The sequence below is a fragment of the Corvus brachyrhynchos genome, unplaced genomic scaffold (assembly GCF_000691975.1).
Source record: "Corvus brachyrhynchos isolate BGI_N302 unplaced genomic scaffold, ASM69197v1 scaffold1, whole genome shotgun sequence".
In the NCBI taxonomy this organism is placed as follows: domain Eukaryota; kingdom Metazoa; phylum Chordata; class Aves; order Passeriformes; family Corvidae; genus Corvus; species Corvus brachyrhynchos.
The window spans coordinates 12,259,323-12,284,618 of NW_008237222.1; the positions used below are offsets into that span (position 1 = coordinate 12,259,323).

The following is a 25,296-nucleotide window of genomic DNA, read 5'->3' on the forward strand; positions in this document are numbered from 1 at the left end:
GAAAACCAAAGACAAAATGACTGCCTGTAAGGCCTCTATCTACTCGCTCAACAGGACATTTGAAAGGGCTTTACAGTGGTTCATATACTCTGAGTTGGACACATGGGAGAAATACCAACCAGATACTCTCATGAGGGTCAAAACAACACACAAGTTTACTGGCAAACTTTAGAAAGTCAGGCAACTTTGGCTAAAGGTTTACTGCAACATCCAATCAACATAAAACACTTCTCACAGCATTAACTTGGACCATTCAACTTAGCAAACTTTAAACTCATTCGATGGTAAGTTACTCGAAATATTCCAACAAGAGGGAATCAGAAGAAAAAGAAAGGAAGACAGAAAAGATATAGAAAAGCACACATACAGCTAACCAGCTCCTGGGTTCCAGCCATGTTCAGATCGAAACTCCAAGGAGAGGTAGGGTCCAGACAAGATGATGGCCTCCTGTTTGGCCTTAAATACCCCTTGGCCTTCATGGGCCTTTTCCCCAGGTGGGACTGGTGGTCATTTGGCCACTCAGGAGCTGGGTATGGGGAGAGTGGAGCACTGCCTCTGGTGTGCCAGTGACTGGCAGCTCTGCCAGGCTGGGTGGGTGTGGGACAGTTCACTGCCTCACCAGGGCAAGGTCTGACCTGCCCCTTCTCCCACACACACGCATCCCAAAATGTTGCAAAACATCAAACCTTTCCATTCCCTGACAACCACCCTCTGGCTCAAGATATTGACCAGGACCATAATAATGGTACCTCTTGTCTCATGGTCTAATCTAGTAGACAGAGCAGAAAGGAAAGAACAGGAAAGTACACTGGAACTCATATAACAGGCAATTGCTATTCCAACAACCAAAGCGTAAATCTAGTGAATTTCCTCCTGTGCAGTTCATCACTCCCCACCCCCTCAGTCTCTAGAACTGCAGGCGAGGTGTGATTCAAATCAGGATCCGGGGGAAGAGTTCATGAACCATTCTCTCAGCTGCAGTGCCTGAAGAGTCCAACAATTTGGTCTGTGATTTCCTGTGTGTTCCTTGAGACAGCACTCCTCTTCTGTGAGGTTTGGCATTCTTGAACGTTAGACAATTTTATACAATTATGATTGATACTTGTTGGACTGGTAAGCTGGGCTCCAAAATAGCTTGGCGAGTTCAATTTAGGATTCTCTATGGCTTATTGATAGTGCAATACATTGCACTCCTTGCCAAACTCTGCATGGATCAATAGTTAGGCTGCTTTGCCTTTTGGAGTCCATTCTCTTAGAGGTCCAGGTTTCAGCACAACCTAAACAAATATACATGTCCCAAATTGCCACCCATATCCCTCCCACCAAGCAGGTTTCGGGGGAATTACCAGAACCTGTACCCATGGAAAGAGGAAGAGGTCAGTGGGCACCATCAGAAACAACATTCAGTAAAATTCTACTACCAAATAGTCTGAATTGCCTCAGGAGTGGGGTCAAATATATAACAACACTCAGTCATTCCAACCTCCGCAGCGTATCACGTTAGTCAGGGTCCTGAGTTTGGACCAAACACTTTCCAACTTTACCAAGCCCTTCAGCAGTTCTCAGACCCCAAACCTTTTTTCTCTTAATCACTTATGCCTTCTTTATCTACAGCTGGAACTTCCCAGCTCCACTTCAGCTCCATTGTCAGCCCCCTTTCTCCTTCCTTCCAGGGCCACCAACAGTTCAACATCCCCTCCTTCTGCACAATCATTCTTCACACATCGCTTACCATTACTAGGCACACTTCCCTCAATACAGTAATTTTATACTTTGCACTGAGAAGACAGGAAGAGGTACACAAATTTATTTCCATCATCACATGAAATCCTATGTGTGAGCTCCCAAAACTATTAGAGGGAGGAATCTTTTCCACTCACTCTGGTGACAAGAGAAAATACGACTATCTCAAAATATTGCAGCCAACAAACTTATATAAACATATATGAACATAAGTATCTTAAAACCTTGTAAGATAAAAACATGTAAACACTTGGTGCAGTGAAGGACAGCAACTCCTCTGTCCTGTCACCACTTCATCCTCTCATGGAACACTTCTAGGAGAAATCTCAGTTCCACTCAGACCTAGCTCGAAAAGAGGAAGCATCCACTTGGCAAACTTTTGTGTTCTCTGCCACAGAAAGTTTCACTGAATAATTAACAGCCTGTGAAAATAAACTTGGAAGACATCAAAAATGCAACCATCACTAATGAAACTTAAGTTATCTAGTACCTTAACAATACTGATGAGCATTCTTAGCACCATGTAGGCAAACCTGAGTTAGAGCAGCCAGCCATCCTTTTGAGACCTTTTCACTTTAGACAAAATTGTTTTCGTTGGATCTACATATTCTGTTACATCCAATTTTGCAAATCTGGACTCCAGTCCTTAAGACAACCGATAATGTAAATTTGTTCTACATGTGTGATGTTAGAGTGGTCCTTAGAAAAGACAGCAGTGTCCTTTTCCCTTTCTTGCTCGCTTACCCCTTTGAAACCATACCTGCTACTATAATCATTAGGTACAAGGTCCTGCTAGGGTGGTTGACTAAACCTGGAGCAAAGAGCTGTGCTGGCATACTGGGGACACTGTTCTGAAAATACAAAATGATAAACCATTTCATGTATTTCACTTTAGATTTCAGATTTCGTTGCAGCTTTATCTGCAGAGGATTAACTGTTTACAATATTACCCAATGGTCCCTCTGTGTTTCTCTTTGTCCAGAGCCAACTTTATTCACATCATTTAGATGCCTCCAGCTGCAAATCTCACAGCTTCATGTTCACTTAAAAGTCCTTTCCACTTCTGATAAAGCAGCTCTTTATTCCACTTCCAGACATATACCCAGTCTTCTGGCTGGTCAGGATATACTTGAACATTCCGCGTTATTACCAAGACTAAAACAACAAACTTGCACAATGACAAAAGTATTTTTTCCCTTTTCAAAAGGTTATGAATTCTGCAGCAGTTCTGCCTCCAGCCTCTAGTGGCAGGGGAGGGCACTGCTGCCAGGAGGAGGCAGTGTAGGAGGAGTTTGCAAAGCTTCATTGCAAATACAGGGAAACTGAATTTCCATTTATTTCCACTGAACTTTTCAAAGTATTTGAATTCACCACCCTCTCCCAGCTCACTTTTTGGAGCTGTCACAGAGTTTTTTGTCTTGGTCTCAATCCTTGAATTTTGCAATAAATAACAATAACATGGAAGAAGGCTGACAGGGCATCAGCTGCTTCCCGTGCATTGGTTGGAAGCCCACAGGCTCCCACACTCTCCCAGTAATTTTATCACATGTTGAAGTGGGAGAGGGATGAGATTTTCTCCCTCCAACAGGTTTAAACTTTTCACACAATAGGTTGCTCCCTCCTCAGAAAGCTTTATTTCACTCCCCATTACTGAAATTTTCAAAACATTTTCAGTATGGTTTTCTTTAGGACAACTGCTACTTTTCCCTTGCAAATTAACCAAATCTGTTGCAGAGTGTGGTATCATCACAACTGGCTCTGCCTCTCGACAGCAGGGCTTGCGGTGGGGGGGCAGTGGGGGTTGGCTTTGCTGAGTCAAACCCCTCCTCCAAGGAGTGGAGGGAGGTGACATCAGTGACATCATGCTCAAGAGAGTCCCACCTCCTAATTTTTTACCCATGGGCGGAGTTTATGGTTTGGGGAGGGGTTTGGCTTTGCTGCATCAAATTCCTCCCAAGAGCTGAGGGGGTTGACATCATGTTCAGGGAGACCCAACTCCTCCCCTAGGCTGGAAGACCCTGGTTCATCCTCCACACCTCCCTCCACGGTGTTAATTTGCAACTCTAAAGCCCTTTGGCTCCCCACAAAGTTGTTTAACAGGTTTCTCAGGTTTGCTGCTAGTTGCTTTTGGGCTGTTAATTCTCACTCTGCCCTGAGGCAAGCTATTGTTTCAGCCTCCAAGGCAATTAGCAACTTCATCAGCTGCTCTTTCTCCAGACACATGCTTCTCTTTCTGGGCAGCCATTAAAGACTCTGATATGGAACCCTTACCAGGTTTTTTTTTCCCCTTCTTTTGACAAAATTTCAATATTCTCTGCAAGTACCTGCGGTTTTTGCCAGTTTTTCTCAGACCACATCTCTCTGTCTGGGTCTGATCAAGCTTTACTTCCAACAACTCTGCAAGTGGAGAGCAAATTCGGGTTAGGCTTCTATATCCAGGATTCCATAACCTCTTTGCAGGAGAACATCAGAAAACTACCTTCTTATTATTCTCCTTATTCTGAGTTGGATGCACGGGAGAAATGCCAACCAGATACTCTCATGAGGGTCAAAACAACACACAAGTTTACTGGCAAACTTTAGAAAGTCAGGCAACTTTGGCTAAAGGTTTACTGCAACATCCAATCAACATAAAACACTTCTCACAGCATTAACTTGGACCATTCAACTTAGCAAACTTTAAACTCATTCGATGGTAAGTTACTCGAAATATTCCAACAAGAGGGAATCAGAAGAAAAAGAAAGGAAGACAGAAAAGATATAGAAAAGCACACATACAGCTAACCAGCTCCTGGGTTCCAGCCATGTTCAGATCGAAACTCCAAGAAGAGGTAGGGTCCAGACAAGATGATGGCCTCCTGTTTGGCCTTAAATATCCCTTGGCCTTCATGGGCCTTTTCCCCAGGTGGACTTGTGGTCATTTGGCCACTCAGGAGCTGGGTATGGGGAGAGTGGAGCACTGCCTCTGGTGTGCCAGTGACTGGCAGCTCTGCCAGGCTGGGTGGGTGTGGGACAGTTCACTGCCTCACCAGGGCAAGGTCTGACCTGCCCCTTCTCCCACACACACGCATCCCAAAATGTTGCAAGATATCAAATCCTTCCATTCCCTGACACTGCCTCACAGATCAGCCATTGGCTCTCATTTGTCTCTCCGTGAGGAAAATCATTGGAGGAATCAGAATGTGCTGGAGGCTGAGCAGAGACTCTGTACCATCAGCTCAGTGACCATGGCCAACATGGCAACAACCAAAGGCCACTGCAGCCTCGTCTGGAGAAAGATTTTAAGACGCCCCCTACAGCAAACTTTTCCATATTCTTCCCTGGAGCAGTCTGAGGAGACTTTCTGCTAAACTGCTCAACACAGTTGACGCCAGGACCCCAGTAATCATTTTGGTTATCCTCACTAACATGTCCAGGAAGAGACAGTCACTGTTTCAGAAGAATGTATCCAGCTGATGAATGAGGTGGCTCTTGCATTTCTATGAAGGACTGCAGCAAGAGCAGGATCTGTTAAGCCAGAGACCCAGAAGCCTACTGGCAGCTCTAACTCAGAGTGGCATGAAAGTAGCTACCCACATCACTCTGAAAGCACTGACATGACACAAGGGGATAACACACAAGCTTAGTGAAGACACTGGTGGATGGCTGGTTTTTTATAGAAAAACTTTATATGTTTTCCCAAACTGAAACAAACTTACGAAAGCAGGTGAGGATGATAATGGTGAGATGAGGACACAAGGAAGTGCCCACCTAAAATCCACAATGTATTTGCACAGGAAAAGGTTCCATCAATTCCCTCTTGAAGGAACAGGTGGGAACACTTTGGAAAACAGAAATACAAACAGAAGAACACAAGGGGGTAGAAAGAAATGAAGGGAAGTTGAAGACAGATGCCCAAAAAGGGTCAACAGGGCATATATCTCCTCTGGCACATACTCACATCATGGAAGGCCATTGCTGACCTGGCCCTGTGTGTTCAGACTATCTAGTGCCTAATGTCAAAAAACCCTCAAACTGTAGGAGCACTACGGACAGACACTGCAGTGGCTGGCTGGAGGTAGCCTAAACCCTTAATCCAGAGCAATTAAATCCACTGGACCCACCCTAAATCCTGCAAATCCACCAGAATACCTTTGCACCAGCCTGCAAGGAGTTTACAGAGTCACATGGTCCAGCAGGAGCTTTGGTTTCACTCTTTGTACCACAGGAAAACAGGCAAACCAAACCTAGATCCGAGCTGGCCTTGAATGCCATCCAGTAAGGACATGTGAACTCAGAACTCCGGCAGACCCAGACAGGCTCTGCTCAGCTCAGACAATTGCTTCGTCCAGAAGCTGCATCTACAGCCAATCATGTAATTGTCAGTGGAACAGACATGGCTTGATGGTATTTCTAGTCTATATTTGAGAAGACCTAAAAAACAGTGATTCCTGCTATTCCCACTTACCACTTTGTGTTTTGGCTTTGTCATAGAAACTTCCATTTCTTCGGCACCTGAATTATCACTGGGAGAGCCAGATCTAAAATCCATCATCTCTTCCTCTTGTTTCTTGAGGCTGTCTGCTACTGTTTGGATAGCTTTTGTCCATTCTTCCCTGGCAAAATATAGGCAAAGACATTCATTACTTGTGGCTTTAGACTACCATCTGCCATGGCAAAGATCACCAAGCAGTACAGAATCACTAATGCTCTCTGATGAATTAATGGAAGATACAATAAATTATGTGCATTTTCAAGCACTGTAAAAATGCATTTTTAATCACATATCTTTATTACTCATACTAGAAACCCAGTCTGGAAATAATACAAGGCTTTTCAGATAACAGAATTTCTAGTGGGCATTCAGTCAACAGCTCAAGATATGACCTGGTGATACAGAGATTTACATAACCAAAGCAGACTTGCTGAAACCAACAAGCAAAAGGCTTACATGAATCACAAAGCAATTGAATACAACTACTACATTTCTATAGTGCACTGAAACACACATCCAGCTCCTGGGGACACTGGCACCTCTTCGCACACGTATCCTAAATTTTAGTGGCTTTAGTGACAAGGGATGTTCTTGGAGAAGGTATTAAAGCCCAGGATACTTAGGTTATTCTTCTGTTGTAAAGATGATGACAGCAGTACAGCAATTGCTGTGTAAACTTTAGCAGAATGTCAGCAAAAGCAGTGACATTTCATCTTAGGCACAGGTCTTGGTTACGATATAGTTTCCACAGCTGTTTCAGCAATGGGTGTTCTGACAGTGACCCCTTCAACTCTCATGGAGACCACTTCCACTCCAGTGTCCTTTGGGAGATTTCACACCTTTGGAAGCTACTGAAGTGAAAGTTCTTGGCCTTCACTCGATTTCACTGCAAATTTATTGAACATGAAGAATACAACTCACAAGGGCTTCCAGGGATGGGCTTTAAGACACACACAGGGGCTGAAGACACATCCAGTGGACTATCTGAACTTAAAATGCTTATTGCTCTTCATATATGCAGGGAACATGATGTGGTGGTTTAGTTGGTGTTTTCTAGGCACTGGTTAAACTCTTCTCCTAAGGACATCCCAGGTAAAATATTTTGCTACTACAGCAGGATCAGCAGTAGCCATTGCTGATCAACTCTGTGCACAATCTGCAGCACAACCATGCCATCCTTATCAATGTCCAATTTTTCACTGGTCCTATGAAGTTGTTTTGTTTTTTTAAAATCGTATCTGAACACGTGAGTTTCAGTTTGTGACGGATGGAAGAGGCAGATCATTCCCGAGTGGAAGCAAAGTCCATGGGAAAAAGAATCCCACACAGGTATCTAATAAAAGCTGCACCACCTAAGGTCTTTCCTGCCTTGTGGATTTTGCCTGAATTGTGCCCTGTTCATCCAGCCCTGGCTGGGGGCAGCAAGGTAAAGCCACACATTCTGAACATTCTCCCTATACTCCCAGCACAAACTACTCCATTCACCATCACAAACACATGCTCTTATTTACTAGTCATATTTTTATATTCAGAATGATCACAAAAAGAACTTCTGTACTTTCCATCTCTTTCAAAAAACCAAACATTGGTTTAAAAGGCACAGAGAAAGCTAAAGGCATATTGACCTTCATATCTCTTTTGTTACTGACTTGGTTGAGATCTCGGCCCTCCTGAAGTGAGTATCTCTGATTTCTGCAAGAACAGAATTTCACCCTCAGCTTTTATGTCTCAAGAGTACACAACAGAGGTGACTAACACTCTGAGCCCTGAAATGTCAGAAAGCTGACTTAATTGGCTAGGAGGGAACAAAACAAGACTGAAATACAATCTTCCCCCAAGTGGAAACTGCTATTCACTCCCTTTAGGGTCACTGACCACAAAGTTCCTAAAAGAAACAAGGACCAGTTTATTTTTCTTTGCTTTTAATTTGACTTAACCTTCTTCTGATCATTGTAACATAATCAAAAGCAATAAATCAGTGCATGCAAAGACTATGAGAGAAAGAAGTAATACTAGGTAGAATTTACTGGTCTTCAAAATAAACACGTGCCAGTATCATATCTAGAGAGGACTGGGGTTTTAAATACCCACTCCCTTATGGCAATGGTAGTGGAATAATTTAAGTTCAGTTTCTGAAGAGCAAGTAAATATTTAAATACTCAGTAGTTGTATAATAGCTGTGCTGGAAAACTCTTCTCTCTGGAGGTAGAAGATCAAATCTCCAATGATGAGAGCACAGGATGTAGCTCTTAGCTTTGTTTCCTAAAAGATGAAACAGGAATCTGCACCTGCAGCAGATAACTATCACCTTTATTATCTAATTTGCATAAAACATTAGCAATCAGCAATGATACAACTAACTTTTCCTTTAGAAATAGGGTGTCTAAACAGATTTTAAAAGGTAACTATTTTGATACAACTCAACTCTGCCTGAATCTCTATTTCACTTGTGCTCATCCTTCCAGAAACTCCCAGGTCAGAAACTCTTTATTTTACTACCACAACATTTCCAGTGAGAAATGAACCTTACGTTTCCAGAAATAACTACCTCTGTGCTGGTACACACCTGCACCTGTCCATTTTGGATACCCAACCTAGCAACACTTCATTTACAAACACTGCTCAAAATCCACTCTCTGAAACCCCCCTTTAGAATACCTTTTACACTGGAAAAGGCACTAAACCTGAGGCACTCAAAAATTGTCACTTTTCAGTCCAGACGTACATCATCTGATAAATAAGAGCTTCAGCAAAGAACTCACTATTAATGCTGAACACTTGCATCTGCTTTTGCAAGGAGTTTATGCATTAAATATGAATGAAACATACCGCTCCTCTGGAGTCTCCACATGAAATGTTCTTTCAATTACTGTGGTCCACTGGAGGCATCTAATGATAAATGTGTTTGGTTTAGGTCGCTCTGTCTTCATCAGCTGGCACTCTACCACAATCAAGGAAGAAAGAGTCATGGTACATAAGCAGGTTTAAATAATCATTTGTCTTTATTCTTATCTAGCAAACTGTTGCAATTAATCAGCCATAAAAATCTCTGTAAGTACTTCTTCAGGAGACTTGAGACAATTTACTGTGTTGATGAAACCAATAAATAGCTTGGGAGATAGCCATCTAAGCAGCTCCGAAATCAAATTCTGCTTTGAAAGGCTCCACATTTGGTCTGCCCATAGAGGTAAGCAGAAATGGGATGTGATAACACAGAAGCCATTCAGACTCAAGTCTCATACTCTAAAGGTCATCCAGAGCACAGCACATTTGATACACCTGGTGAACCAGTGGCAGGTCGGGAAGTCATTTGATAATGCAGCAATTACATACACAGAAACTAATGTCGAGCCCCCACATTCCCTCCAATTGACCTTCCTACATAAAACCCTGTCCATGGCTTCCAGGGAGTTGCGAGAGAGCATTTGATCATTTTGCAGCAACCTGATGATGATCAGACTCAGCATTTCCAGCCCTCAAACACTAGAGGGAACATCAAACTGCAAAGGCACCCCCTGAGAAGACCCCGTTCCAAACGCCTTGGGGAGAGCTGCCGCAGTCGGATGCTGCACGGACACACAGCGAGCAGCTTCCATCACTGCCAGGGTTTAAGCACAACCTAAAAAGGCTACAGAAGCACAGCTACATGCAAAGCCACCACTTCCTTCATCAAAATGTTGAGAGCTGAGTGTAATTTTTTTCAATTTTTAAACCACATCTACTACTTTAAGCTTCTTAGGATTTTACAAGTGTTTATCCTTCAAATTAGGGCCAGAAAAATGCACCTGATAAAGGGTACACTTTAGCTCTACTAACAGAGATCTGAAAAACAAAAGAAAATCAATGAAATAACAACAGGAGCCAAACCACCGCATTTTTAGATAAACATTAATAGAAAAGCTAATTAATTAAACAGCTCCTGCTAGAGGAAAGTCAAATTAAGAAACCAAGGGAGCAGGGGAAAAAAAAATAGAACATAATTGTGGGAGTTTTTTTCTTGCATTAAACTCTTTTCCTTGCAGTTAATGAAACCACAAGCTTGCTGTTATTTCTCTTCAGTTTCTAAATCGACTTCCAAGTAAATAAAAAGGCATTATGAAGACAAGAAGAAATTTCTGTTTACTGCTAGAGCTATGAACCTCCTCCACCATCAGCAACGTGCAAGTCGAGGGCAGAATCCACCAGAATAACAGTACATGTTACTAAGGCTACACTGGTACCATTAGGTTAATTTCATTATTGTGTAAATTTAGAATGCTCAGTTTTAAGTTCAAGCTCTTAATTAGCACCAAGATAAAATATTTACTGCCAGTGTTTTTGGGTGCCATATTTTTGGCAATATATTTCATGCCTCATTTGCTGCTGGAATGATAAGCTTTTCAATTAGTAACTGCATTTTTCATGACAAGAAAATATAATTTTTCTTTAATAGCACGCTGAGGTTATACTGCATCCTACTAAACCACTCCAATTAGATCAGAGAAAGTTTATTAATGAGTCATGCAAAGGCTTTTGTGTGATAAACGGCACTCCTTCATTCACCCAGATTAAACGACTTCCACGCAGCCACGCTGGATTCGGCCTCCCAGCCACCCCTGTCCTCTCACAGAATGGCAACGAAAGCCCAACACGAGTGCCCGGGCTGGCGCAGCCCCGTGTGCCTGGTGCTGATAAATTCTGCTCAAAGATCTCACGCCTGTGCCCGGACCGCCCATCTCAGTTTAGCTGCCCTTCTTTATTTGTTGTTTGTTTGTTCTGCCTCCCATTTTTATCTGCTTAACATGATTAGATTAAGGCTGGGTTTGTCCTCAAGGAGCCTGCACAATGCAGCCCTAAGACACTGAATCTGCCTGAAGACTCAAAGAACAACATCAGGCTATTTCCTAACCTTGTGCTAATCCAGAGCTGTTCTCCCATACTTGTACCGAAGTACAATGCTATGAAGAAATAAACAGAGAGGTTTTGCTTAGATTTTAAAAACACTTTAGAGTCACATTCTGAAGTAGCTGCACAGATACTTAAACTACTCATGAATACTAGATTTAACCATTTAATTTCAGCATGATAAACCACGCAAGGCTTTTCCTGTCATAGAAAGGGACCAATTAAATGTCACTCTTCCCCTAAATCAGCACTGTCCATTGATATTTGTTAAGCTTGCTGATCCAGCAATCTTTAAGGCATACAGCAAGATGAATAATAGAGATTTGTCAGTTAATAACCACTATAATTCAAGAATGTCACCCAGAATTGTTTTGTTTAGTGAACAATATGCTGTCTAATTACCCTGCTCAATCATAACAGCACATATCAAGAAATACAGAAGGCTTTACTTTTAAATTGCTTTACCGAAGTGCTGTACCACATAGGTTGTAGAAAGTTTGAAACTACCACTTATTTCTCACCATATATGACAATCACATGGATTTTATCAATGAAACAAATGAACAGTAGTTCCTTCCTTACTTTTAAACCCAACTGTGTGCTCTTCACTGTAGTTGAGAAGTTAGAGAAGCACCAAATTCACCTTCCCTAATCATGTACTGCACCATACACCACTCCAGCAGAGCCAGATACAGATGCTGTGTAGTATTAGGTATAATTTACAGCATGTTTGGGGGTTCTGCTATAAAAACAGTCACATTTCAAATAGGGGCAAAGGGTCGTTTACCCACTTTAAACAAGTTTTTCCTGTGAAACAGGCACACGTAAGTATTCCCCATTTGCACCAGAGTAAGTAGTATAAACAGCAGCCTGTTAAAAATTATTTAAATTGCTCTGAAGAACCTCTTGATTCTTTCCTGGCGTTTGGTCTTTTAAAGTAAGTAGGACAGAGAAATCGTTCCTAACAGGAATAGACACCAAGGCATTCAAATGGAAATTACCATTTTGTATTTGAAAGACACTTAGTATTATCCCAGTGACTTTCTAAAATGTCACAATGTTTGCTTTCCCAGCACTTAAGCTAAAAGGCAGATTACTTTCGATGAAAGTGTCAAACTCTGCTCCCTGTATAATGACATCACACTTAAAACAATAATGTCAAGGAAGAATCCTTCCTATTACCTGCTTTGGCTTCTTTAAGGAAGTGTATGAAGAAAAAGGAAAAAGGAAACAGAAAAAAAAAAGGAAAAAGGTAAATGAGGAAAAAAGAATGATGAAGAAATAAAACTTTTGGAAGACAAACTGGAATATTATGTTGAAGTGTTTGTTTTCTGATAGCACCACTGGATAGATTCAACTCTGAACTGTTCAGCATGGCAAAAGCGAGGGCCCAGGAGCACCAAGTTACAGACCTGCACAAAGGTGGCTCTTAGTAACAGCAGACAAAAAATCCAGCCACTAATCTAGCCATCCTGTGCCCTCTGATAAATGCTTGACTGCAGAGACACAGTCCTGTCCCAAAAGGAGCTCTCGTATTGTTGAGCAATTATGTTTTCAGCAGTACAACAAACCCACCACAGTCCATTTTCCTTTTTGACAGCTGGGAGAAATAATCCCTTTCTAACAGGAACAGCCTCTCTTCTCTCCATGTGGTTTTTCACAATATACTGCTTTTCTCAGTTATATGGTTTTAAAGGTTTATAACCTAATAGGGAGACACACACGATAATCCAAAATTACAATCGGTATGAAGGCTACTTATCTCCAAGATTTACAACACACCCTCTATTGGTTATTCATCTGCAGGGGCTCTGGAGCACAACTTTTAGGTACACACTTTTTTATTCCTTCTACTTTATTAGTGGTAAAGTACAGAACACAAACACAAATAAGACTCAAAAAACTGTTTAATACTCAGGCACCATCTTTCAGGAGTGTTAATTTGGGTTCTTTTGGATTTTTTTTTTTGTTTGTTGTTGGTTTTTTTTTTAAAGACATCACCAATAGGTAAATTCCACAGAAAATAATCTCCTTAAACACAGCAAACATTGATATACAGCAATTTTTAAAGGAAAATTAGGTGAAGCAAAAGTTACTTAAAATAAATTGTGAGCCTCTCTTTAGCTAGAGGGGCTTAGAAACAAGTTTTCAAAAATGTATTATCAAAACCCTCACAGACCAAAAGGAAAAGGCTAGTGCATAAGAAGAGACTGTCAAGCACAAGGAAATCACACACTATTTATTGCTAATACTTTCTTCATACCTAATAAGGGAAAAGACAGGTCACCATTAGTTGTTATCTTGTCACTGTTTTCTCACTAATTGACTATTTTCTACTTCTCATGGGCTGACAGAATCACTCAATATGAATTTTACACTACAAGTAATAAAATTCCCTTTTAAAAAAAATTGTCCTTTTACTTGCAAAGATAAAAAAGCCTACACTATTTTACAGCAGAAGAGGGTAAAGATTTTAATCAGAAACATGGGACCACTTCCAAAGAACAGACTGACAGAGAGACAGCCTGCCATCTCATTAAAAAAAAAATCTGGTTCACTAATTAGCAAAAAAAGTCAGGGTTATCATGGTCTCTTGGAGGAAAAGAAAACAGAAGGATTAATTTTTACAAAATATTTAATCTACATTCCTCTCACCTTTCACTGGCAGGAGGCTTCTACAGGCCTGTGCTCTGGCCTACGCCTTCCTCCAGAGGCAGCTCAAATTCATTCACACTAACTCTACACGTCAACCTAAATGAAAGGATCAGGCAAGCAGGTTCAAAGGGAAAGCCCATGGTGCAAAATACATCCAAACGATCATCCCTGAGATTAGCTCAGCTGGTTAAAGCCTGCTGCTAGTAACACCAGGTTTGTGGGTTCCATCCCCCTATGGGCCATTTACTTGAAGAATTGGATTTGATGATCCTTGTGGGTCCCATCCAATTCAGAATATTCTGTGAATCTGTGAAAGTGCAGAGGGCACCCAGAAGGGACAGAAGTGCTGGCAGCCCTGCCTGCTACATGAGAAATTAAATCCTGGTGGGGAAACAGCTGCTTCTGTGGCCCCAAATCCACAATAACGACTTCAAGAAAGGAGGCCCCACTTCAGTCATCAAGGCCTTCCCAACCTGCCACTGGTTCACCACACAAGAGCCACTGCTGGGAACATCCTCTCACCCACCACTCCGCCCACGATGCCTCTTACAGAGGCTACAACTCATCTATAGGCATGTGCTGCGTCTTCTCTGACAATGCTCCGATGCCATGGTAACAAACCTGTTTATCTATAAATGCTGAGACTGATGGGCTCAATCTGCCAAAAAAGCACCATATTCCTGTTTTGAAAACTGATTTAAGTTAACCTATTTTAAAGGCAACCTGGACAAAGAAAAAGTGATGGACACATTTTTACTCCTTAGCACTGAGCTGCCCAAGTAATGCAGTTAGCAGCAAGAGGATGGAAGTGTCCTACAGAAAGTGGATTTGTTAAAAGCCTCTGGCTATAGACCAAGTACTGAATTAATTTATGAATTAATGGCTTTCTGCTGCTTTACTTTACCTTCTTGATCTGTAAGAAGATACCAGTCTAAAGAGGAAAGTACCATGTCATTACTGAAATGAAAACACTATGACAATTCTCTCTCTAAAACAAGACAATAAGCCCCAAAGCACTCTTGGCATCCTGCACAGAGGCACCAGGCAACAGCATATCCATTATTTATTCCCATCATCACTCAAAACAGGTATACGCTGCTATTGGAGGAAAAACAATGAACATTTCCATTAATTCCTACTGCTGCCCAGTCCTGTTCCAGGAGCAGGGTGTTCCAAAATAAATATCTGCTTAATGATCAGCTACAAAGATGAACCCCCGTATTTCGAGCTACCCTGTAATGAAGAGGGAAAGCCCCTACCCTTCTCTCTGCAGAGCTTTGCTTTCAGCAGTCACCAGGAGCACAGAACAGATCATTGTTAATAACAGGTGCCACAATGATCTATTTTTAAGTGGTGGAACGAGACACAGGCAAATCACAAGACAGGAAAGATTAAGAACAGGAGAAAATAAAAGCTGGAAGTATACAGCAAAAGGTTAAAAACATGAGCAAGAAAAGGAAATTATCTTCAGTGTCTTCTATCACATCCTGTGCTGCAGCACCTGAGCAAAGTCGGAAATGTTTGCATAGGAGAGAGTGCAGAGGTTAGGAGATGTTATTATTTCCAAACCCTTTTGTTGGCTTTGATAGAACAACTGTGGGTTTGTGGTCAAAATTAAGAAAAACCAAGCGTGTTTTATTAAAACCTGCGCATACTCTGCATTCTTTTATGCCAACAACTGAGTAACTCTGACCTATGTCAATGCCACTGGAATCCAGATCTGGTGGCAGAAATGCTTTGGCTGCGCCTGCCTGCCAAGTACATGCACCTGGGTGAATTTTTGATTTAAAGCTATTTGCTGAGTAACATACATACAAAATATTAACAAATAAACCCATTTTATTCAATAACCAGAAAGGGTAAGTTACTAGAAAACTTAAAAAAAAAAAAAAAAAAAAAAAAAAAAAAAGAAAATCAGAGCATCAAACCTCTACATCACAAATCACTCCTGAGAAACACAGTGGGATTTATCAGCTCAAATAAACATGCTTAGTGTTTAGATACATTGCTCCGGGCAGGAGTGTCACTGATGCAGCTTACCAGCTATGTTACAAGAAGACATCAACCCCTAAACTGGACAAGGGAGCAGCAGAAAACACTTACGAGCTACTGAGAAGTTATTTAAAGGTGATTCCCGCTGGTCAACATCCTGCGGTCGTTCCTTGTAGCCAATGAAGGTGCCATCGTTCTTCAACAGAAAATACCGCGGCCTCCATGTTTTGATGTATTCTCCTGGAAAGACAGGATGTGAAAAGGGAGACAACATCAGAAAACACCCCAAAATACTGACACATCAATAATTTCTGTTAATATTGAAACTACATGTCATCCTGACAGCAGCAGTTTTAAAAACATTCAGTTCAGTCTGATACAAACAGTGGAAAAAGACACGCACTGAGTCACAGACTGGTAGTGATGTTAGCCATGAAAACGGGACTTCATAAAAGGTAAACAGCTATGTTTTGTTCTTCTATCCACTTCGATTTCCATTCAAATTCTGCAACATCTGCCTTAAATGCATTTTAAATTTAAAAAAAATCAGAGCAGATGTCCTATGTATTATTTTTGCTATTGTCATTTTTCATACTGACAAGTGGAGAAATTTTTTTCATTTACATTTTGCAGCGCAAGTATTTTAAACAACAATGGGTAATTTACTAATTAGTCAACTGCTTTATCAAATGAACAGTCACTTTTAGACCATAAGAAGATAATTCTCTGCTTATGTTACATAACATCACTCACTTCTCTCACAACATCTCAAGCATGAAACACAAGATGATATATCACAATATGAAAGGGAAAACACTGGATGATGTATAGCCACCGCAAAGGAGAAAACAAACATCTACTCTGAAAGATATGCCACCTTTCTTTGTCTGAAGAAACACCCATTGCTCACACCACGCTACTGCTCATCTGAGTAACCTCCACAGGTGACACTTGCATGACTGTGTTACAGCCACATTCAAAATGTCCAGCAGTAGAATAAGAAGAAAAGACTTAATCAAAACCTCAGTTATTTACTGGATTTATTAAGCTGGTCTTCAGGGAAGGAAGACAGAGATCCCAGGTATGGCTCTTCTGTCAGTATGTTTCAGTTTCTTGCTTACTGACCAGATCACTGTTTTCTGAGGCAGTCTCTCAAGAACCTCAAATAGCTTTTCATGGTACCAGGCTGCCCCTCTAGGTCCTACAAGGTCCTGCAGTAACATTTCTACTCAACTGAATCACAAAAATCTCATTCAAGGTGTTACCGAATGGCCATTGAATGTTACTGTGGCCACAGTACTGGCCACGCTTTTCCAATTCTGCTCACCCCAACAACTGATTTAAAAATTTTAAAAGCAAATGGTCAACTACAAAGCACCCACAGCTGCACATCAAACATACCCTCCTCCCTTCTCACTTATGATTTCTCACTTGTTTGTTTAACACTGGGGAGAAGATGAGGGAGCACACTAGGAGCTGAACTCCTTTCCAGCCTGCCACAGCAGGACCATGCCTGTGCACCCTGTGATGCTGCCCTGCAGTAGCTGGTGCCCGGTGCCCACAGGTTCACCTGCTGGCAAGCTCTTCAAACAACCAAGAAGAGTGAGAGGAGAAGGCTCACCAGATTTATTGGCTCTGGCAACCTTCTGCTGCTCTCCTGTTCTCCCAGGCTCCTCTCTCACTCTCCTCCTTTCCCGCTGCTCAGCTTTCCTCCACTGGTAATTTCTCTCCCAGTGAAGTGCACCCTGCCCCAGGAACTCCCTTGCAGCTGCTTTGTCTCCTTCCTCTCCCCACAGACCTCCTCTCCGTCTGCAGTGCAGTTTCAACCTGCTTTGGCAGCAGCTGTGTCACTTCTCCGTTCACACTCATTCTTCTCCCTCCTGCACACAGAAGCAGAAGCAAGCCCAATGCCCACACCACACAGCCACGGGTGTACACAGCCCACACCAGCTGCTTTCCCCTCTTTAGTCCTTGCTGGGCTTTCAATTTTGTAGTCTAAAGCAAGAAACTAAGAGCTACTGAACTGTTAGAGAGTCACACAGAGCCACCTATGCAGTGGCCATGTCTGCACAAAACATCCACTTGAAACTGATGGAACAGGTATGGGGCAAGAAAGAGGAGAGAAAAAGGAGCACAAACCTTCTCAGTGTTTTTTTAGAGACAACTGTTACTGCTCTAAGTGTTACACCAACCTATAAGGGGTTTACAAAAGTGTCATCATCACTCCAGGAATTTCAGAAGAACTCACCTGTCATGGTTTAACATTTATAAGCAAGGAGGAAAATGTAGAAGGTTTTGTTGTCATCATCTTTTTAATTCTGACCTTAATTAAATGCTGAAAACTTTCTGGGATCAGCAGGAGATTATGAAGCCTTTCACATTTAAATTATCAGTCCAACTCGGCCCAGATCAGTGAGATTACTCCAATCTCATTACTATTACACCACAGATGTGACTACAGGGACAAGAAGATACATGGCGTAGCTCAGCCCAGCTCTTGACTAGAGGTTTGCCAGGTAAGCAGGTTGGGGAGGTGGCTGCCCAGACTATCAGGATTTTGGAACATGCTGTTACATACCTGACTCATTGGTATTTTCGTCTCTTGCATAAAGCACATCCAGGAGATCTACGAACCACCACATACCCCTTATCATACACGCACTTAGGACTAAATCCAGATTGGATGGGACAAAAAATATCTGAACAGGGACAAGACAGAGAGCTTCCACGTCCCTTACTCTCTAATTTATGCTACACGTCTTCCCCACTGGCATTTACAGAGGGGACATTAATTATTTGCAGATTCTGAAATTATTATCTGGTTATTTTCAGTGACGTATACATAATTTTAAACAGAATTACACTGTACTGTCACAGGAGACGTTCTCTTAGATTAGATGCTTATGTTTGGCTCTCATACTTTCTTACAGCTTTATCCCACCAATCTGCTTCTCTGTTAGAAACACATCCTCTAACAGGATTAATCACAGTCTTTAAAATGGTGCATTCTATACATATACAGCATCCTCCTCCACACTCACTCTTTCTGTGTGAAAAATCAAGGATTTCATTACTGCCAGCCTTTCTGCAGGGATCATTCTGCTTGGATCTTCCTTTAAGCATTGCTTTAGCTGGTTATGGCTCCTGATCCACCTTTGCAATTTGCAAATAATTAACATGATTTTATTTAAAATTTTTTCCACATGCCTGGATCTTAATGAATACTGTAACACGGCAATCTGACATATTATTGATTATTGTTCTTGCCAAGGAGAATGTGAGGCACAGTGCAGCATCTGTGGTATACATTTTTATTATATAACAGACTGAGGTTGTACTTCTGCATCCTGCAAAAAAGTGGCAAGACGCTGCCTGGTGTGTGACTCCCCAAACAGATGATCTCCAACTATAATTTTACATTCAAGCCTGAGCAAGCTATCGTTCCTCTGCAGAAGCTCGGACACACCGATTCACCAACAGTCATCAAAAAGGTGTACAAAGTACATATTGTTAAGAAATAAGTTTATATTTTTATGATTAGCTAAAAGACCATAAATGGCCTACAGCCCACAAGGACCACATCAAAAGGTGACAGCCAATCTGAGTATTAGAGGCAGAAAAGGAGTTTGTCAATACAGACAAAAAAATAATTATGTGGAACTGCTGGGATAAAGCTGTCTGAAAAACATCAACACCTTTTCCTTCCTCCGATATACTCAGCAAGCTGTCATGCCTCAAGAGTGAACTGCGCTGTTTCAATTTTTGCCCTGTGTTCTTTGTTCCTGTTGCGGTTTTGTTTTTAAGAATCACAAGAAGAAGTTACTTCAAGTTACTAGTATTAGCATTTATGTAGTCACCCTATAAAGAATTGTACCGAGTACAGGAAATGCAAGCATGTGTGGCAAATTCTATCAGACAACACTAAAAAAAAAAATAATGATCCACCATGGAAAAGTGAACAATTTACAAAGCAAAACATTTTTTCCTCTGTGATTCATTGCTTGTGTAATGCCCTGGCAGAGCCTTCTTTGTTTTCAGTAACAGAATGCTAACACTGCAGAGACAGGAAAGCAAAAGCATGGGTTATAAATCCTACATATAAAATCCTGGAACCAAACAGACTCCTCTGTAGCTTGCTAGCTTTATTATTTAAAATCTTTATGTACCATTCTGTTTACTCCAAGCAATTTCCAAATTGCAAAGATTCCCAAACTGTATATATCTGGAAACATACACAAAGATTGTTATAGACTGATTTCCCTTTATTGCCTTGTGTCTGCCCCCACACACTGCACATTAAAATACTTAACACACACTTAGAATGTAAATCCATCGCATGCCAGAAAAGCTTTTTCGCTGTAACACATACTGCAAAGCACACTTATGCCTGAATATTTCAGAAAAAGTTAAACACAAAACTCCTTTGGTTCATGAAAAGTTAATTCTGCTGAGGATTTACAATAATGCAGGGTTAGATTATTTTCCTCTCCTCTCCACAACAGTATCTCACCGAATCTGGAGCTGTCTACCACTGATAGAGTGTCTAACATCAGAAACAGCTGCCACTCCCTGGGAAGCTCACGGGGTAAGTGGAGAATAATGAGCAGCAAGCACCAGCAGAACAAAAGAAAATCCATCTTTATTTACCAACTGCTGCATGCTTGTTGCTGCATCAAGCTCATTCAAAGCCAACACCACACCCTTTAATTCAGAACAGACTATATTTAAGAAGCCTCTGCTTTTTTTTTTTAATCAACTCATACATACCAATGGTTTGGAAAAAAAAAAAAAAATCATTAGGTTAACCAAGTCAGCATCCAATGCTACCCTTGATATTTACAAAAGCACCGGACCAACTATTAACTTTCTTATGGCCCAAAGTAACCAAGTAACAAGCCCAGGAGCACTCACTGAAAACAAGGTCTCAGTTACAAGAAATGCAGTCAAGTGGATACCACAAATCTACAGATAAATAATACATTCAACTTTCTGCTCTGAGCATCAGAAGTAGCACCTTTAATTGAATTTAAGCTTAACACTCAAAAAATTAGAGCTTCTGAGTTATGCAAGCCTTCTCTACATTCCCACACGCTCTGATGATGTACGACACTCCCTGCTTGTACAGCCCCAGTTCCTGTCCGAGGGAGCATGAAAGTTACGCCAATCGCAGCGCTAATGTGCCACCCGTCAAAGGCAGAGTGACTCACTTCTGAGCCTCAATGGCCACGAGAAGTGGTCTGCATCCTGTCGGCCTAATAAGGACTCAGAAAACAGATGCCAATTTCCTTAAAGACGTGAAGCTTTCAGGAGCTGCCATCTAGTTCGTGCTGAGGAGTGGGACGGGGATTTACAGCTAGTTTTTACTGCTTGAGTAAATTGGGTAAGTGTCCACTCACTTCAAAACCAGCTGAAATCAAAACAGATTTGGAAAAAGAAAGCCGGGCTTGAAAACTTGCCTTTGCATTTCTAAAGCACTCGGAAGCAAACTCCTTCCAAGTACAGGGAGCTAATTCTGGATCTTAACGACCTGACACCAAACAATTAAGTCTAGGGTGACCCGAATGAAAACGCTCATCTTAAATATGTTTTGTTTTTTATAAAAATAGCAGCACAGACACCCACCAGGCTGGTGCACCACTCTTCGCTCCCCTTAGCAAACTGTCAGAACAAGATATTTAAACACAGTAGATTTTTGGTAGCTTAGGGAAATCAAAAAGAAAGGAAAAAAAAGAGGTTATGTTAATGTCTTTCCCAACACGCTGGCAGAGAGAGGAGGACCTCTGGTTTGTCTGCCTATTCAGAGGCGCAGCGAAGGGGCCGGTTCTTTGACGATTTTTTTTGGGCCCCTCTCTGGATGCCTCCTCGGCCACCGCCTCCAGCACAGCTGCAGAGGCGCTCCCTGCGCCTGGAATCTCAATGAGGTGGCCGGGCCTGCTGCCGGGGCTGCCCCTCGGTGGGGAGGTCACCCACAGCCCACGGCCACTGCGCCAGGCCAGCGCGGCAGGAACAGCTCAGCACCTCTGCATGGCCAACACTGCACAGCTCGGCTCTTCCACCTCCTCTGAGCATGGCCAACACTGCACAGCTCAGCTCCTCTGCGCCTGGCACGGCCCTGAAGTGGGGTATCGCAGTCCCAACCAGCTGATTCAAGGCACGACAAATCGGTTCTCCGCTTTCTTCCCCTGCGGGCAGTGGGACGGCTGTGGGGTGCATGGCCAGGACTGACGTGACTGCCAACAGGTTCAGGAGAAGTGCCGCCTCCTCCTCCTCGGTTTCAGCTTTTCTAAACCTCCTGCCATTTCTCACGCTCAGGGAGAGTTGCAATCCAGGGCACCTGCTTCATTATCATATCTTGGGGGAATATGAGGGGGGAGGGAGAGGGTGCTGGAGGTGGGGCGAAGGGTGACGGATGAGCCGTCTGGCCTTCGAGCAACAAAGGGAGCTGCGGAAGGACAACTCCTGGTCACCTGGCCCCCCACATCTGTAAATTAACTTCAGAAAGCAGCACACAGCCTTTGCTTAGGGCTTCCCACAGCGCTAGGCAGAAAAGTAAATGTACTGGAAGCTGCCCCTGTCTTTAGTTACACAACAGCACAGGTGGGAAACACCTAACGAAGGCAATGGGTGCTCTGATTCACAAAGCCAGCCATGGGAGAGATGAGAAGTCAGATTATGGAGAAAGAAAAACAGATTCTCACCCAATACTCTCTCTATGCAGGGGATGGACAACTACCACGTTCTCAGATTCCATCTCTGCCAAAGGGTTTGAGATCACCGGCCAACACCACCACTGCAGAAGATGACACCTCTGTATTTTTTACCACTATACTTCAACTGTATAGTTATGTAAAACTGAAACATGGAGGTTTATATTTTCCTTCTTTTTTTTTTTTTTTGCTGAATTTCAGTTTAGAAGGTCAAAAATGTTGCCATATTGCTTACAGCAATCAATTTAAGCAATACCAGATATTCCCAAAGGAGCAAAAGAGAATTAATCAGCATGTAAAAAACTCCTTACTCCTACCTTTGGCACAGCTTAGTCAGACTAGTCCTAACCTACAGCTGTCTCCGGTGGGAGAAGATGTAAATGAAATTTCATTAAAAACAGCAGTTTTAAGGATAGCTACATAAATTACAGGAAAATATAAAGTGATTTCTTAAGCTATCCTGAAAACAATTTCAGAGTGAATTGCATCTTCACTACCTCATGGTGCAAACAAAAGGACTTAAAAATACCATGAGGTGTCCCAACACAATTAGAGAAATCTTTTCTGCAATAAACTTGCAAGCAGCTACAGCACTGTAACAAAATAAAACATTCCTGTAACAGAAAGTGCCATCATGTATTTCTCTGCTTCTGACAGGTGCCCAACTCTCTCCCATTTTTATAAATAAATAAATATGACAGAGGAGGTGTCAGATTCACTGAACTGAATTAAGCATACTTAGAACAATTATTTCTCCCCAAGTCATTTTTTACCTTGACTATGATGGAAAATAGCACAAGCAGCTAACAAGGCACTTAAGCTAATAAGCCTCTGCAAGTTTTTCAATACCTTCCCTTAGAGGAAGGAGGTAGCTACAACTATTTCTCAAGATCAGTCTGAATACAGTCAATATTTCTGCAAATCAGTCTCTTAAATACACCCCATGTACTTATAAAAACAGTGTGACTTAGTCCTCCAAAGATTTTATGTCTACTACAAATACGAAGAAAAATAAAAACTAAACCAAAAACACCAAACACAACACACCCTGGTGTATTTGAACAAGGATGGGCTTTCTAGACAGCATCTGAAAGCTGATTCAATTATTTTACCTCTTCGCCTAAGAACACTTAGCCATGACTCCTGTGTTTATCAGAACACATGCCTAATTTGAGTATCACAAACCCAGTTTTGTTCTTCAGTAAATCCCATCTAGAGACTAGCAGTGTCTGAGGGGACAAAGCAAAAAAACACACACAAACCAAAGCTCTTTCAGAACAAACTAAGACTGAAATCACAGTTAACTTGTATTCCTCAAGTGGCCTAAACATAGGGGATGTTCAGGAAAAGCATCATTAATTGATTACAAATTGTTTTAGGTCACTTCCCTCACTATGCCCTATTAAAAAAAGATTAGGTGAGTCAAAGACTCGGGCAAGAGTGACTTTTATGATGTATTTATTTGCTTTATTAACATTAAACCTAAAAAGTACTCAGCAGAGGTTTCTCATTAAAATACCGAAGTTGTGGAGGCTGAGGGAGGACCTGGTAGATTGGAGTGTGGCTGACCATGGGAAAGCAAGAGCAGGGGAGGGAAAAAGCAGGACACAGTCATGAAGAAAACAGAAAACATCCACATCGAGGATGTTTTCATCCACCACTCCTTAAGTCCCTGGCTCGCTCTTCTAGGCTCCCATTACCACATCATTGTGTCATTCACAAAGTGAATCAAAACCTCAGGGAATTGTAAAGAAATGGAGGAAAAAAAAGGCTAAAGGACATTAGGGAGATCTATGGAAACAGCAGCATTTCTAAAACAGATGATATGGACCAACTTCAGAGACAGTTTGAAAAGGGGAAAAAAAGCTCTCTTTGTAAAAACTAAGCTGCAGAACATGGACTTTAATAAATAAGCAATTTATGGAGAGTAAGAAATTAACGCATTGCATTGTTATCCTTTAGCTTCTGGGTTTGAGTCCTAATTTTCAACATAAATGCATGGACTTGGTTTTGGCCACTTACAATAAAAGCACTACCAGTAATTGTGTGACCATGCCGTGCATCAGGAAATTTCTTAAAAGAGCCAAGAAAATAAAATCAATGTAGAATTTTAAACATGTTTATACAAACAGCTACTGGGTAAGCATTTTGTAGAAAAATGAATGAAAGCTAAGTTAAGCAAACATTTCAATGGAAAAAATAAGAAGTAACATTAAAAAAGGTGGTGTCTTTATAGGGCTGGGGTTAATCTGGAGTTCCCTTCTTCATTTTGTCACTAGCAAGTCTACAAAATCCTGGAGGAGCACAAGGAGACCATGTTAGTTCTAATAAAAAATTTCATTTATCTTGAGGGATTTAATGGCCATCAATGGAAAAATTAGAAGCACTTCCCAGAAAGCAAGTTCTAGTATTTGTTATCATAGCAACCTCCTGGTTACACCTCCAAATTTAGTATTCCACAGATAAGTTTTACTGAGCCACTACCCCAAACTCAGCAATGAAAATCTCCTCCAGATAACAGGAGTGCTGCCTCACTTAGGAGGAATTTTGCAAAGTAACTTAACTGCATGCTGAGAATTTATTAAAGCAACTTCACCACTGAGTAGCGTAAGAGCAGAACAGCCACCGCAGCTCTGGTGCTAAGCTTAGCCGAGTAACACAGGCGTAAGAAACTTTGCCAAGGATTTCTGTGCCTTGGACTGAGGTGTGTCATCACCATAAAGCAGAGCACAACCCATACTGCTGCCTCAACAGGGTCACAAGCTCAGTCAGACACACGATTACAATTAATTTATTTTTATAACAGACAGTAAAAATGTTGAGTTTTAATACAAACAAACA

General features: G+C 41.7%; 1 protein-coding gene across 1 annotated transcript in view; it reads right to left on the reverse strand.

Annotated features, from left to right (window-relative positions):
• Positions 1-25,296, reverse strand: part of AKT1 (AKT serine/threonine kinase 1) — a 72,042-nt gene that overhangs the window by 23,361 nt on the left and 23,385 nt on the right. Inside the window, exons 2-4 of the mRNA XM_008629798.2 lie at positions 15,860-15,988; positions 9,047-9,158; positions 6,191-6,338 (exon numbers count right to left, since the gene is read on the reverse strand). Coding sequence (XP_008628020.1) covers positions 6,191-6,338; positions 9,047-9,158; positions 15,860-15,988 — 389 coding nt within the window. The remainder of the gene's footprint in view (positions 1-6,190; positions 6,339-9,046; positions 9,159-15,859; positions 15,989-25,296) is intronic.